The following is a 16,157-nucleotide window of genomic DNA, read 5'->3' on the forward strand; positions in this document are numbered from 1 at the left end:
TAATTTTGATGAATTCCGGTGTACCAATTCACTTTCCTTGGATGTATATGAAGGATGTTTTATATCAAATTTGGAATTATTTGATTACATCAGCGATTACATCTTCTAGAATTTTATCTTTCATTCTTTGACTTCTGAAATTCTAACCACATGTGTGAGGTTGCTAAATAACCTCACGGAGTCTGATGCTGTCTTCGTAATTTTTTTTCTTTTTTCTCTCTGCCCCATTTAGAATAATCTCAACTGATCTGTTTTCAAGCTTACTGATCTTTGTTCTACAATGTTCTTTCTGCTATTAAACCCATCACTGATTTTTTGTCTCAAATATTCCATTTCGTAGTTCTAGAATTTTCCTTGTGGTCTTTTTTTAGTGGTTACATTTATCTCATGAAATATCCCATGGTATTTGTGCTTTCTCTAGATCTTGGGTTACATTTTCCTGCTTCTTTGCAGATCTTGCAACTTTTATTGTACTCGACATTGTGTGTAAAATATTTTCTGTTCATTTTAATTTTTTAATCCTCACCTGAGGATATGTTTATTGATTTTAGAGAGGGAAGGAGAGCCTGACTGGGAGAAACATCAGTGTGAGAGAGAAACATCTATTGGCTGCCTCCCACATGTGCCCCAACCAGAGATCAAACCCACAACCTTCACATATTTTATTTTCTTTTATTTCCCTCTCTTTAGTCTTGTGGTTAGGGTGAGGGGCTGAGTGTTAAGATTTCCCCTCAAGTCAGGTTGAGCAGGGGCTGCTTGAGACTGAGTTCACGGGCTTAGCCCAGTCCCACCCGACTCTTATCCTGCATTTTTGATCCTCTCGCCACTTGAACTGGGAGGATGTTGGACTAGAGTCTCAGAAATTTTTTATTTGTCTTTGGGCTCAACCTCTGGTTGTTACCATGGGAGCAAAGTTCTCCTGAATCTCTCCACATCCTAACTAGAAGTAGAAGTTTTCCCATATTGTTTTTGAAATCATTTGGGCCCTTGAAATTAAAAGTTTCGGGAACCACTGACACAGAATTTCTCCATAATAACTTTGGACTCCTAATGTATGTTTAGTCTGGCAGTTGATGGAGCTTCCGCTTCCTGAAAAAAATTTTCTGACTGAAAATGATTCCTTCTTGGGTATGTCCACATTTCTTTGCATCTGCACTTACAAGGCTGAGCTATCGGTTTGTGAAAATACCATATTCTTTTACATGGAAGGGTGTGAAGCTAATAGTGAAGCTTTATTACAACCACCTAATTTCATATTCTTTCTCATTTCATGTAAATGTCTTTGTCTGTAGAAAATGCTACCAAGAGCGGCATTGTGGTTACTTTAATTCCATTGCCAATACTTTTATATGGTTTCCTGTATTCTAAAGGGAAGGCTACGTGCGCTCGTCTTCTTTTTAAACTTTTCCTCTTATGAATCAGTAGCAGTTTGAATAAATGTCAGAAGTTCTTATTAAGTGGTTAACATGGATGCCTCTGCGTCAGCATTCTTGTTTTAGGTGATGATGATTAAGCAGACAGTGATGGAAAATGCAAGTCTTTTAAAGAAATTATTTTCCTTACTAACTGAAGAACACACAATAATACTAGTATTTATAAATACTCATTCTGCCAAGCTCAATCCTTACATTTTCGAGAGAAGGAAGTTATCATGGCTTAGAAGTCACAGCATCCGGGCTCAAGGGCCCATTCCTTTACTGAAGTGAGCATCTTTAGTAATACTTGGCAACTAACGGAATTGTGTGCTATTACTTTGAAAAACTTTGCAATAGGAAGAATATTTTGAAGGTCAATTTGTCCTCAAAATAAACTCTCTAGTTAGTCTACACTGAGGTGTTTTAGTTGTTCGGTGAGGAAGGAAATTTCTCCATTCTAACATTTCAGATTACACCGAATATTTCCATCAGCTGCAGAACTAATCAGGATAAAATGTAACTTACATCACTTAAGAGAAAATATGAAGGTACAGTCCTGATTATTTAACAGATCCATGGAATTTCATTGCATGCTAATAAAATGTGGTAGAAACTATGAGCATGTCTGTGTTCTTGGCACTGGGAGGCTCAACAAGCCATATATTGTCTAGCTCTGCTTTGAGGAGCTGGCCAGTGCTCAGCAGAAGCAGGAGCAGAGCTCCGCTCTCTGGTGGTAGGTGGGGAAATGGAGAGAGCTCGAAAGGCAGCACACAGAACGATTGTGCCTCGTGGGAGTGTTTCCAGTATGTTCTTTATGTTGCCCACTAACCAGGCATTTGTGCTCAGGTGGTGAGTTAACTGTTATAGACCTGCCACTCTGACCCCTTAAAAATGTGTGTGGGCCGTTCTTCACAGGCGATGGTGGGAGAGAAGGCCAAGGCCTCTGTGTATTCAGTGACTTTGGGAGGCTTCATGATAAGTGGTGATAGCTGCAGGTCAATTACTGGATTGTGGCTCTTGTCACCGATCACAATTTGACAGTCAGCGTGTTGCCCTTTGGAAGGGATGTAAATTGTGTTTGGTGACTTAGGGTGTGGCCTGCAGGAGCAGAGAGGCCCACAGACCAGTGTAGGAGAGTTCATCCATTTCCTGAAGGGGAATCTGCAGCGCTAGTGGCCTTCAGTCCACAGGGGGAGGCTGTTGTCTCCGGAACACCCTCCTATCTGATCCTCCTTAGCAAGTGGATTTTCTGGAGAGCTGAAGCCTTGCCCTTCCCAAGAAGAGCATCAAAACCATCAGGCTGGCCTTTCTGAATCCTGGAAGCTGGCTCTGAAGCCACGTCCTTGGCACCTTCCTCCAGTGGTGACATCCTAGAGTCCCTTGGGCCCCCGTTACTGCCCTTGTCCTCTTGGAGAATCTGCGTGGCTGGGCAGACCCACGTTCTCCACAGCAGGTGCCCACACGGAACGTCCATCCTGACCTGGAGAACACCAGGGGCCTACATTTGCCACAGTGGCAGCGGCACCTCCTCAGTGCAACACCCCAGACCCAGCAGGGATGAAACAGTGAGTGAGGCACCAAGGGGAAGATAGAGGCAGGGTAGATTGACAGGGCTCTGGGAGCGGAAAGCTCTTGAGTAAAACCCTAGTTGTGCCAGCTATGAAGTATATGACTTAGAGCAAAGTCCTAAATTCTTTCAGACTTGGTTTTTGCATCTGTGAAAGGGGTGACAGCTGACAGAGTTGTTGTGAGGACCGAATGAGGTGGTCAGCATAAAGACCTCCTCTGTCACTCAGCACATAGTAGGTGTGCAGCAAATGGCAGTTCTAGGCAGCAGAGAGCAGAGCACAGAGAGCCTGGATGACATCTGTAAAGGGCCATGCATTGCTTCACGACACTGTGATGCAGACGCTGGACGTGCAGTCGGTGGCCAGTCCAGGCAGCCCGGTGGCTCCCCCTGCACCTCGCTGCCTTCACACGCCCAGCCATGTGGGATGGGGTGCAGAGGGCACAGAGACCCTACACAGGAGAGCTGGGTCCTGGGCAGAGGGTGGGGGACCAACCTATGAAATAAATGTCCACTGGGGACTAAGGTTGGCTAGCACAAGCAAGGAGTAACGTGGGGGGAAATAAAGGTAGGCAGAGGTGGCCACAGGCACCTGGAGGAATCAGTTAATACATCACGACAGCAGTGAAGGCCACACATGACAACCACGAGGTACGTGGAAACCTTATTTCCTCAATCACTTTCTTAGTCCCGCATCGTATCTTTTAGATTAAAACCCATTTGTTTGTTGTTCTAAGGTTCTGCTTCTTTTAAAGTTTCCAGCTCATTATCTTGTTAATTCAAAATCGAGTTATTTGCAAAGGACTGGGCAGAAAATTACACGACTGGTCCACCAATATCTAATCCCTTAGAAAGCAAAGGTTGGCTGTAGAGAGACTCCTTCTGAAAAATTGGTGTAATCAAGATCCTATAGCAAGTTTACTGGTGGTTTGGTCTGGTCTGGTAGTTCCTATTTCTGTGCACTGACCAGATCTGCGATCGGTACCAAACATGGCACACTGACTGAGCACCTTCAGGACATTCCGTCACTTCACAGGTGAGGAAGCCGGCTGGAGAAGGCTATTGGCCACAGTCCTGGGACCAGGACATGGTGGTGCCTAGTCCACACCCTGGTTCCCTGGTGAGCTTTTGGGAGAGAATTCTCTGCAAACCCCTCTTCTCTAATTTCCCAGGGCACCTGGGAATCAGCTTCCATACAAACCTTTCCCTCTAGCCTCTCCCCACCTTATATGCTCATCTGTTACATCTAGCTCTACTATTAGAGGTCCTGGGCCTGAGGAGCACTTGTGTGGTACGACGGCATGTAAGAAATGTAAGAACAAGTATTTTCTTTTATTTTAACCAGTCCTGACCTCCTGAAAGATGTGCTCTGAGGTCTCACTCTTTAAAACCAATATTGTCCCAGTGGGTTTAGCACCCTTTTGTCAGGCAGGTTGTCCTTTCCCGGAGGACAGCTTAGACATGGGAGGCCATTGCTAGACCGTGGGTAAAGGAGATGGGTGGGACCCCTGGGACTCCCCCCACAACACTGGTCCTGGCTGTGCCCCTCCAGGCAGCCAAAGCCAGAGGGGTCTCAACTACAGTGGCAGCTGCTCTGACATTGCTGTCTCTTGACAGGCAGTGCAGGAGCCTGAAAGGTGACATGCCACCTCCTGCGAGAGTGTGTTCGTCTCTGGTGGCTGGACATCTCCTTACTGACCCAAGGGTTTGGAAGGGATTTTAGTAAGCACCCAGGAAGATATATTCTCTCAGTGCCTGACACTCCCAAAGCACCAGAGGTGGGTTAAGAAACATTTAAACAAGAAATAGAGTTTTGTAACATAATACCCCAAATGTCCAGGTTTCAGTTGAACATTTGTCATCATACCAAGAACGAGGAAGGTCTCAAACTGAATTAAAAAGGACAATCCATAGATGCCAACACTGAGATGACAATAATGTCAGAATTATTGATTTTAAAGCAGCCATTGTAAATATGCTTCAGTGAGCAAATATGAACACACTTGAAACAAAAAATAGGAAGTCTTGGCAAAGAAATTGAAACTATAAAAAAAGCCAAGTGGAAATTTTTTAACAGAAAAAATATATATGTATATGTATATACATACATACATATACATTTACATAAGTATAAAAGTCATGTATAGGTATACAGACAAGGACTAAGTGTTCAGGAAAAATAGAGGTGATAGGAGAGCAAATGAAATTAGTAGCTAGCTAGCATCTACTCTGGGACAAGGTCAGTAGCACTAAATCTTTATTATTATAATCATCCTATAAATATATTATTACAAATATATAATTTAATTTAATTTGTATAAAGCCTTAAGAGAGCAATAGCACCCCTTTTCTACAGACGAAGGAACGGGGGCTTGGCAAAATTCAATGACCTGTCCGTATTCTTGCAGGGAACACTGACTATTCCGGAATGGCTTTAGGAAGGCAGTAAGTCTGTGACCGAGCACTGGCAGAGACCTAATTCAGTTACAGTGTGTCAGTGAGAGAGAATAGCAAGTGTGGCAATTCAGCGAAAGGATGGAAGAGTGTCACATGAAGGCGAGATACAGTTCCTTGGCCCAAGTGGAGGACGCAGCCTGTGTGTGAGTGGTGGGTGAGGAACCTGTGGTGGACGCTCAGGCAGTCAAGTGCAGTGGAAGGACAAAGTCCAGGTCAATGATTTTGCTTTAACCTGACAAGCAAATGGAAGAGATTCTGGGCTTTGGGAAAGAAGAATGAGCACATCAAAACAATACCGGAGGAAGGTAATCTGGTGAGGCAAGAATCTAAAGAATCTGGTGAAGGTCTGGAAGGCAGTGGAGACCGAATTCTGGTGTAAAAACAACGGAGCAGAGAAACTAGGGATGCCTTTTCCAGGGATGGTAAAGACACAACAAAAGCAAGTCAGGCTTTCTCTTGCTATGTTAATTGTATGGCTGAGGGATGGAGACTGGTAGTCCTTTTCTTTAATACTTTCAACAACGACCTGGAGGAGGTGGTATTCACACGCACAATCATCATGAGAGATCTCAGACATTTGAAAGGGGGCAGGTCATCAAGTGAGAACCATTTGTACTTATTCCCAGAATGCCATTTTCAGGCTGCCATGACATCACAAGGGGCGTCCTCCAACTCGGTTGGGGGCATATGCGCTGATGGGAGTACCTTCTTTACGGAGGACTCTCTTCAAAGCTGTTGAAGTGAGAAATACCTTTGCGCCACAGAGTAATAAAAATATCCAATGGGACAGAAGTGGCAAGTCACACATCCACGTGGATGCTTGATTCCACATCCTGTCATACTCCGCCCCCAGGCTTCTGTTCACGGACAGATTCACGTTGGAACTTACTGCTTACGGGTTTCTTGGAAACCTTTTAAAGCCTCGATGACGATATTTCAGGGAACATGAGTCGACAGCCCTTTGTTTTGCTGCCTTTTGCAGCTGACAGTGTGGCCTTTCCATAATTATCAATACCTCACTCCACCCTCCCAACCATTTCTGAGGGGTACCAACATTCCACAGCATACAGATCCCAGGGCTTGGAGTTGAACCCCTTTTGGCCATCCTTGTACCCTTGCTTAAGAAATCCCGGGGAGCAGAGAAATGCTGCAGCTCCAGGGAGTACGATGATGAAGATGTATGTGCCAGTCCGTTCCATCACACCAGCTGGGTGCGGTTAGACCTGACCAGGCCCCCGCTGTCTCTCTCTGCTGATGGTACAGGAGGACCTAGGCGTGTTTAACACTTAATCCCTGGCTGCAAATATTTTCTGCCTTCTTTCCCATCCTTGACATTTTGTTTTGACTCAGTATTTTTGTTGGAGGTTAACCCCCCTCAGAAAGATGCAAGGCACAGGTGGATGGTTGATTTGTAAGGCAGAAGGACTGATGGATTAGGGAAGTGGGGCACGCAGTGGCCTGCAGGGGGACTTCCAGCCCATATTCAAGTTCTCTCCCAGGTGCCCCGCTACCCGGACACCCCTATGGCTTTGTAAACTACTCTTTTAGGACTGAAATGCTCTCTTACAGTTAGGCCCATCAGTCAGCTACACTTCACTATCAGCTGCTTTAGTTGTGTAATTATAGAATTGTCCTCAGGTAATTAAGTGGCAGAAGTGCAGCTGATGATGGCCCCATCGAATGCCAATTTGAATTTTAAGGTGGGTATCTGTTTCAGTTACTGATTGCTATGTACATACCACCCGAAACCTCAGTGGCATAAGTAACATTTGCTTACTTCTTGCAGTTCCATGGGTAGGCAACCTGGCGAGTTCTTTAGCTAGTCTTAGGTCGGGTCACTCTGTTGTTACAGAACAAGGGTCCACTGTCCACTGCCCACTGCGCATACTGGCATAACACCAGCTTTTGAGAGAAGACAGGAGCTTTATTTGGGAGTCGTCTTGCAAGGAGACAGGAGACAAGGCTCAGGTGTCTCTTCTGCTCCAGGATTCAGGGTGGGGTTTTAAGGGTTCACAAGTGTTATGGGTAAGTGGTGTTCACAAGTGTTGCTTGTAAGTGGTGTGTCCAAGGTTGAAACTTTGGTTCCAGGTCTTGTTAGAAACAGGACAGGACCAAGTTCTGCAGTTACACTGGATCTGCGGTCATCGTAGTTCAGAACGAGGCGGCCCAAGATGATAACGTCACTCACCGTCTGACAGTAGGCCTGGCTGTTGGCCCCTTGGTCCTTCTCCACATGGCCTTTCGTCCTCCCATAGGCTGGACTGGCCTTCTGCCCAGCAAGTGGTCTCACAGTTTTAGGAGAGCAAGGTGACAGTTGCCAGGCTTCTGAAGGCCCAACCTCTGGAATTCACAGTGTCACTTCCTCCACATTGTATTGGTCAAGGAAAGTTACAGGCAGCTGGATGCAGAGGGTGGAGGAAGCCTGTATTTTGCTTGCTGGGGCAAGAATGGGCTTACTGAGGGACATTCTACATCGTGGTGACTGCGCACAAACAGAGGTATGGAACATGGAAAAAGGAAGGAACACCTTGTACACAGAATCCCAGGAATATAGCTGGGATGGTGCTGCAAGTGCCCTGGGCACCTCTCACCCTAAGCACCGTGGAAAAATAGGGTTTGCTTAGAAGGCTGCAAAGCTCAGTCATTGCCCATCCCGGGCCATCCTACTCTCCCAACCAGAACAAGAAAAATGCAGGGAGATTCAAGGAGGAAAAGAAATAACCTACTGCAGCTCAGTAGGGGTGGGAAGCCAAAATGATGTTATAAATCTCCCCCTGAAAGCCCACATACTAACATATCCACATGTCCTGTGTGGGCCGTTTCTGCTTCTAAAGTAGATATTATTCTCAAATTCCACTCCCTGGGAAGTTCCAGTGGCTCTTAGGTTCTTACTGTTTTTAGAGCAACACAAGTAAGCAAAAAGTCTCTGCTTTGGGTCTGTCCTTTTTAAGATGTTCTACAAAAATTTATATCTTGTTTATATTCTTTTGTTTTGAAAGGGCACTTCTTTGCTGATGCTTTTTCACCATAATTTTCCTTGTAAAGAGATGGTCAGCTTGGGGTTCTTTGCCCACCATAACTGGGTCACACATACTGGCAGGCAGGGTGGGGGGCCTACAATATGCACCATTTTTATACTTATATGGAAGTATATATTTGGTAATAAAACTAAACTTTCATAGTACTTTGGTTAGTCCTAAAGGACTCCCTGATAATAAAAAATCCTGTAACTGTATAATAGTTAATGCTACGTTAGCTTACTTAAGTTTATTTTGTCCTAAGATCATATTGGTAAAAAGTCCCACAGTGCGCACTACAAAGCTCCCAGGGCCCTGCAGGGTCCCTAATGCAGGCGAGGACCCCAGTGCATAATACGTAAGGGAAAGGATGATCATCATCCTCCTCCTCACAGGCAGAAGCAGATTACGTGGGGTCGGCATGAAATGAGTTACGACAGGAATGATGCCTGATCCTTCCATCTAGACCCTAACTGTTTGGGGGTTCCTATTGCCACCTGTGAGAAACAGAGAAAGCAAGAGGAGTATTTTAGACAGCCCTAGAGTTAGGGCTTAGAAAAAATCTTTGCACCAACATCCAGTCCTTCCCACCAATGCCGCCCTCCTGTTCGGAATGTTGCTGGAGGGGTCGGCTCCCGGGTCATGGGCAAGTGCGGCAAGCCTCTTCTGCATCAGCCATTTGATTCCTTCTTTTTAAATGTAGTCTATTTTATTCTTGTGTTTAAAGCTGTGAAAATACTTAATAGAAACCTGCCTCCTGTAATTTCTACTTCTGGATGCTTATTCTGTGACTGGCACCAGACAGACCAAACCCATACTCTTCCATACAACACTCGTCCAAATCATTGAATTTCCTGCTGAATACAGGACAAAAATTGGTTGAGTTTCCTAATGCAAACCCAGAGGAAAAATTACCTTGAATAATGATATCACAATATGTGGAAGGTATAGGGACTACCCATCTCATGGTTTTGAACTTTGTGGTTAAAGACTTTGAGAGTTGACAGATTAGTCAGGGAGCTGTCAAGAGTATTAATTACAAACTTCGAAATCTTGGTCAGCGAAAGTTCATCACAGTGCATCTTGCAAATATGATCAAAGTTTTTTCAGTACTGATTTGATGGTGCTTAACCACAGTGCATAAAGAATGAAGGTTTTCATTAGAAATTACTGATGTAACAGGGCACATTTGAAGGGAAGAGTTATTGTCAGATCATTAAAATCCATGCTCTTTCCCTATGCTACCCCCACCCCCATTCTGGCTTTCCCCTGCCCCCTTCTCTGAACCCCTGAAACCGCATTCTGGACTGCTGCGAAGGAACTGGGGTCTCACCAGCATGAGTAGAGCCCAGGGGTGGCCACTCCCATGAGGGCAAAGGTGCAGCTGGTTATAGGTAAAGGACATATTTAAAACCATAAATGTAAACCATGAAAACCTGGGGTGCACTGTAATTTGGTGAGTGAAAGAACTTTAAGGCTGACTGAAAACTTGAGAAAGGGAGAGTACCGTGTGCAGCTGGTTATTGGAAAGGAGAGCGGCCCCTCTGCTGGACCTTGTTGAGTTTTAGAAAAGCAATCTATTATTTGGGGGAGTTTTTTTCCTGGGCATAAAAAAATGCACTGGCATCAAAACCATGGAAAATGAAATGAAATACACCCAGCGCAGCGTCTCCAAAATCACTGGCCTGCATCTTCTCCCCTCTGCTGGGATGTCTTTATCCTGCCATCCAATGGTTGTCAGAATACAAGGCAGGGCTGGGGGTGCGGGGCATTAGCGAGGTTCCTTGGCGTTAACTGACGGTGGTGAATTTCCCTCAGCAGCCATGTGGAAGATGCACAAAGTTGCATCTTCCTGAACGTTTCAGGAATGGTGGCCTGCTGCCAGCGTGTGAGGGGTGGGGGTGGGCAGAGGGATTGGAGGGGAGGCTCTGCTGGGGAGAACCCTGCAGGTGTCTGCAGTTCAACTGCTCCCACATTCAGCAAGTTCACTTGCCTGTGCGCGCCAGAGGGTGGCACCCCAGGCACTACGGAGGGGACAGGAGGGAGAGAGCGCTGCGGGAGTGGGATGAGGATGGGGAAAATTAATACAGGCTCAGCTCTGAAGCTCCCATCTGATTTGGAGTACACCCCCACTCCTTTACGGAATAAGTGGGCTTCCGCCAGACTTGGTGTCACCGAGTTAGGAATTTCTATAATGAAAAAGGCTTGCTCGGGTTATTCCAAATCGACGGCCTTTATCCTCCGGATCCCAGGAAATTCGACCCCTTGGTACACGGACTCGGGGGTGGGCGTCCAGACGCTGTGAGTGAGCCAGCATAAGACCTATTCCTTTGTGTCGTGTTTTGCAGTTGCTGGATTTCTGTGTCTCGGTGAAGGATGATGCCCTGACGGTTATCTCTGCCTTTAACACTCCGCATACATACCTGCAGGCGCCAATTGCTGGAATCACCAACCCACTGGCCTCCTGGGCCTTCCACCCCGCGCGGCGGCAGCCCGCAGCCCGGGAATGGGCACACTCTCGGCGGCCCAAACCTGGAGCCAAGTTGTAGCGGGCGTGGCGGCAGGGTGGTTGCCCGCCCGCAGCTGCCACCGCGCCCCTTCTCTGACGCTCGAACTGGATCGGAGGCCGGGCCGGCGGGCTGGAGGCCTCGGAGCCGGGTCCCGCGGAGGCAGGCGGGACGCGCGCCGGGCTGTCGACAAGGGAGTGCTTGCAGCGTGCGCCCTCTCCCTGTAACCGACAGCCCTCACCATTCTCTCCGGCTTCGGGGGGCCCCCTCAACAGAGTGGGCTCCCTGAGAACGCGCCCCACGGTCCGGTGCCGCCCAAGGTCTCCCACTGGCAGCGGTGAGTCAGTTTCCCAGTGATTTTGAACAATTGTGGTACTGGGTAAAAAAAAAAAAATCAAAGCACAGAAATCCAACACCCGCGGGCAGAGGTTCAGCTCAGCGAGCGAGTGGCTCCAGTGAGTCAGAGACTCCGGGGCTCTGCGAGGAAACACGCAGCTGGATAGGAGCCCGCACTGGTGGCTGGCTCCGCAAGCACACGCTTGACTTGTCCTCCCGGGGCCGCAGCACTACGGCCGCAGGACAGCGCGCGGAAAACGTTTTCGCCGAACGCACCTGTTTACTATGTTCTCTAGAAGCGCAGATACAGTGTTTCATAAAGAAATGAAGCAACGGGAAGGCTCTCCCGCGGCTTGCCGAGGACGGGGAGGTCCGCCGGGCAAAACAATGCAGTAAGTAGGTTTCGGAACTTGGAGAGACAGCCCCAGCGACGCCCGTGTGCCTGGCGAGGGTGTCGGACTTCCTCTGTCTCAGATCCACGTGGCCCTTTTGGTCCCGGCCATCCTCCGTCCTCCTGCTCCATTTATCGTGGAGGAGGCACCGCTCCACTCCGCCCGTGTCCTCAAGGGCGCCATCCGTGACCGGAGCAGAGACCTGATGCCTAACGCCCTTCCCTTACTGCCCGTCCTCTGGGCCAGGGCGGGTTTCGGGAGGACCTCCGGACGCCGCGGGACTGGGCAGGAAGGGCTTGCGGTCACCGGAGCGGAGTCGTCGGCCCAAGCTCCCCAGCACTGCCTGGGTGGCGTAAACAGCCACCTCCGGACCGACCTCCCGGTTGTGTGCCAGATCGAGCGCTTAACAGGTTGCTTTTCTCTACACCTTTGTTTTTTAAAGTGTTCACCCGCTCGTTAGAGCGGGCGGCGCGGGGGCGGCGGAGCTGCGCGGGAGCAGACGACACCCTCAGGGCTTCCTTCTGCGCGCTTCTTTTCCGGCCCTGCTTGCCTCGCCCAAACCCACGGAAAGCGCGGAGAACACGGGCGCATGACAGGTTGGTGCTCCTAGCGGGCGTAGCTGGTTCGGTGGCTGGTTCCCGGTGCCGTGCCAAGCGGCTACCGCGCAGAGTTCGCCTGCGGCCGCCACCTACGATCGTGAGCTGATGCTCCAAGCTGCGGTCAGGATAGACCTCCGGCCTCTGCGTCCACCTGGCCATGTCCACGCTCGTCCTTTCCCTCCTGCAGCAAAATCTCCACACCCCCAACCCCCGACCACTCGCTTGGGACTCGCCGAGGTATGCTCTGAGACTATCACCTGGGCCTATGCTGTCACGCTGCCCTTCTATATCTGCTTACAAATACAAACTGACCAAGGTGGACAGAAGGCGGGACAGCGCCGAGGACAGTCCGTTCCGGGGTGCTGATTAGGGCGGTCCCTAAATTGAGGTTTTTAAAAAATCCGTCTAGCCAGGGGCTCCCCCGCGGCGAAATGTCCCTTCTCTTGACTGACCTTACCGCCGCTCCCGCGCCGCGGTGTCCCAAAGCCCGGGGAGCGCAGGGAAGGGGCGCGCAGGACAGGCACTAAGAGGACAGGTGCGGACCCCGAGAAACACCAGAGGCGCGCGGGAAGGAGCGGGAATGGGGTCCCAGATTCCAAGGAGGAAGGGCATACGGCGCGCAGGACTGAGGGGCGGGCGGTACTGCGCTCCACGCGCGCCTGGCCCCCGCGGCCGCCTGCACAGGCCTCAGCACGCCGAGGGACGGTTCCCTGAGCCCGAAGAACCTTGAGGATCCCGACTCAGCGGAGGCACCACCCTCTCTCCCACCTGGAGGCCGTGGCTCTTCTTCTTTTCGTGTTTTTTTTTTTTTTCTCTCAAAAGGATTTTTTAAAGTTATTTTATCATTTCCCTATTTTACCTTCTTGGTTGCGCGCTCGCTTCCCGTCTCGCGCCCGGGCTGCGGAAAGAGGCCTTGGGGATCGCTCGGCGCCCTGTTCTGGTCTCTGCCCACTAAGGAAGGGCTCCGCCGCTTTGCGGAGGTTCGGCGGGGAGAAAAGCTAGGTGGCCCCGCGAGTGGCAAGAGGAGGGCTCCCCTGGGGAAGATGAGCAGCGCGAAGATCGGGTCCCGCCGGAAGGCCGGACTGGGAGTGGAGATCGCGCCGAGGCGCCCTAATCCACCGTGCACCCGCGCGTTCTAGGGAACCAACCCGTCCTCGCGCCTGCCACAGGACTGCTGAGAGAAACTCCAGCAGCGGGTCCAAGGCTCAAGGCCCCCTTCCGAGGCTCTGCAGGAGGCAGAGGCCAGGCTGGCTTCGTGCCGGGAGAGCCCCCTCTGTTCCATGCGCACACCGTGGCCGCTACCGGGTAGGGGAGAGGAGAGGATGCACATTGAGGTGGGGGATGGGTGACACGGCCGACGGCAGCTGGAGTCACTCGGTAAACACGCCCGGCTGCTGCTGGGCGAGCGGCGCGCGCAGCTAGAACCCGGCGGGTGGCGGGTCCTTTACCTGCCTCAGAAGCAGGCGCAGGAGCTGCCCAGCCAAGGGGCGGGGACCGCAGCGCCTCGGAGCAGAGCTGGGGGAAGCGGGGCGGGCCTTGGTGGGGGCGGGGCCCACGGTGATTGGGCGCGGGTGCAGAGCCGCGGGCCTGAGCTGGGCTGCAGCGGCGCGCAGGTTTCACTTCGCTCTGCGCCGCCTGCGAGTCTGGGTCACGTCTGACCGCTCGCGCCAGTGTCGCCGCCACTGCTGTCGACTAGTCCTCGCAGAAGCGCGGCGCTCCTTGCCCACTGGAGTCAGCATCACCTCGGACTGCTAGGTTCGTCGCGCTCCCGCCGCCACCACCTCGGCGACTTCCCCTGGCCCGCGCTCCCCCAATGTCTGACTCTGACTCTCGGACTGAGAAACGCAAGGTAAATACCTATGGACCCCGGGCGCGGGTGGATGACTGGCGCCGGAGCCACACGCTCCACCTCCGGCCCGCTTCCCGCGCACGTGCTGGCGGAGAAACAGGTTCCCCTCCAGCTTGTGATCCGGCGGGAAGCAGCGATCAGAGTGGGTCGGGTCCTTTACCCAGGCAGGTCCAGTTTGGTGACGGGTCGTCCTCACAGAGACTGCTAGCGCTTAGTGGAAGTGCGGACGCGACCGCGTCGCGGCGCGCGGGGTGGTGCAGCGTCTCGGGCCCCTTGAGAGGCGCAGTGCGTGCTCTCCGCGCTGTCTCGGGATCTGAGGCTCCTCCATATGAACTGCTTGCCCGGCCGAGGAGTCTCTCCCGAAGCGCGGTACGAGCCGGTCTCGGGCGCGCGGGCTCCCTGCAGAGTATTTGCGGAACTGTGCTGGGGACTAACTGACTAGATTCGGCTTTTTCTTACGCACGTCAGGCAGAGGGGTAGGGGCAGCCGCTACGTCCACCTCTCAGACGTGTCCGGGAGCCCTGTTCCTTCTGTGAGAGCCCTGCGAACGATGCCAGGCTCAAGAGCCACGGACAGCGGGAGACCGAGGGCCACATCTACCGCCGGGGCAACACGGTGGACGAGAGCGGGCAGCAGACGTGTTCCGTCCTTGGGGCCGGCCGGGCGGTGTTAACGGCTCGGGCGTGCCCTAGCTCAGTGCGACCCCTCGCTTGCTGCTTGCGGTGCCCTGCCCGCGGGGTTGGCGGATCGGATTTGGTGCGTGGCCCCGGCGCACGGTGGGAAGAGGGAGGAAGTTGGATGGGTTCTGCGTCTGGGGAAGGGGAGGCCTCTAGGAGGACCTGAGCGGGGGGTGGCGGCCAGCGGCAAGGACCGGGGTTTGAGGACCGCCTGCGGCTCCTGCTTTGTCTCCAGGTGACCGGGTTCTCTGGGCCGCAGGAGCCGCTGAGGCGCGCGTGGCGTCGGGATGGACAGAGGGGTAGACCGGGTAGCCGGGCCGCCCGGGCCTCAGGCCCGGAGCCCCGAATTCTTGAAGCCGCCGCGGTCACGGCCCGCGAGGCGCTCAGAGGCGTATTTGTCAACAATCCCTTAGGCTCTGGCGGCCTGGCCGGTAGGCACCGCCCCCTCCCGGGCCGACGATTGGCTGGAGCATGGAGCGTGTGCGCACCGGCCAATCCGGGGCGCGGACACCGGCGCCAGTGGCGCGGGGAGGTGGCGGAGCCGGCGGCGGCAGGCGCAGTGCGCGAGGGGAGGAGCGGCGGAGGGGAGGATGTTCCCGGCGGCGGCAGCGGCGGCGGCCGGGGCAGTGCGGGACAGAGGCGCGGCGCGCGGAGCCGTAGGCGCCCGGGTGGAGCGTGGCAGGAGGCGCGCGGCCAGTTGCGGCCTCTGCGCCGCCCCGCGACCTTTGGGCGTGGGTCCCGGGCTTTGTCCAGTGCGCTGCCTCCTTGGTGACGGCCTGGGGGCTCCGGGTCGGCGAAAGGTGCGGGTCGGACGCCGCGGGGCCCGGGCCCGGACTCGACGCTCGGAAGGGAAGGGGCGGACGTGAGTTTCGGCCTGCTCGCGGGGAGTGGGGGGATCTCCCGGGTGTAGGGAACACGCGCCCCGGGTATCTAGCATGCTAGGCTCCTGTTGACTTGCCGGGGTACCCGGGGCCGGCTTCGGGGACCCCTATTTGGAGAGGTGTTCACCTAACAGTGCGGGTGGACTGGGGGAAGTTTTGCTGGGTGGGTGCGTCTGGCTGCCTCTGCGCGAGGGACCGCGGGCAGGCGGGCGGGCGGGCGGGAGCAGAGCGGGCTGAGCGGGCTCGGAGTTACAAACTCTATTGTGACGCACTTACTACGACGGACGGCCCTTGCCAAACCTCCCCAGACTTGCTGCCCTCAGCACTTTCGGCAGAACAATGGGGCCAGAGCGGGGAACTCGGCCAGCTGCCTGCAGTCGCTGCGTCTGTGCACACTCCTATGCCCCAAGCCCAGGGTCTCATCCCGGGAACCAGGGAATCAGAGTCCTCCGAGGGTTCT

The 16,157-nt window shown here is 52.5% G+C and overlaps 2 protein-coding genes across 6 annotated transcripts in view; both read left to right on the top strand.

Annotated features, from left to right (window-relative positions):
* Positions 1-10,986, top strand: part of ACOXL (acyl-CoA oxidase like) — a 270,737-nt gene extending 259,751 nt beyond the window's left edge. The window contains 1 exon segment of the mRNA XM_053924460.1: positions 10,805-10,986. Coding sequence (XP_053780435.1) covers positions 10,805-10,836 — 32 coding nt within the window. The 3' untranslated portion in view covers positions 10,837-10,986.
* Positions 10,987-13,919: 2,933 nt separating this feature from the next.
* The window catches only part of BCL2L11 (BCL2 like 11), a 45,778-nt gene continuing 43,540 nt past the window's right edge, over positions 13,920-16,157 (top strand). For 3 of the 5 annotated variants that reach the window (XM_024576704.4, XM_045184890.3, XM_024576706.4), the window contains exon 1: positions 15,392-15,678. In XM_024576704.4, coding sequence (XP_024432472.2) covers positions 15,407-15,678 — 272 coding nt within the window. In that variant the 5' untranslated portion in view covers positions 15,392-15,406. Of the gene's footprint in view, positions 14,140-15,391; positions 15,679-16,157 lie in introns of those variants that run through there. The other 2 variants (XM_024576703.4, XM_045184889.3) reach the window with 2 other exon arrangements.

The sequence above is a fragment of the Desmodus rotundus genome, chromosome 5, assembly GCF_022682495.2.
Source record: "Desmodus rotundus isolate HL8 chromosome 5, HLdesRot8A.1, whole genome shotgun sequence".
Lineage (NCBI taxonomy): Eukaryota > Metazoa > Chordata > Mammalia > Chiroptera > Phyllostomidae > Desmodus > Desmodus rotundus.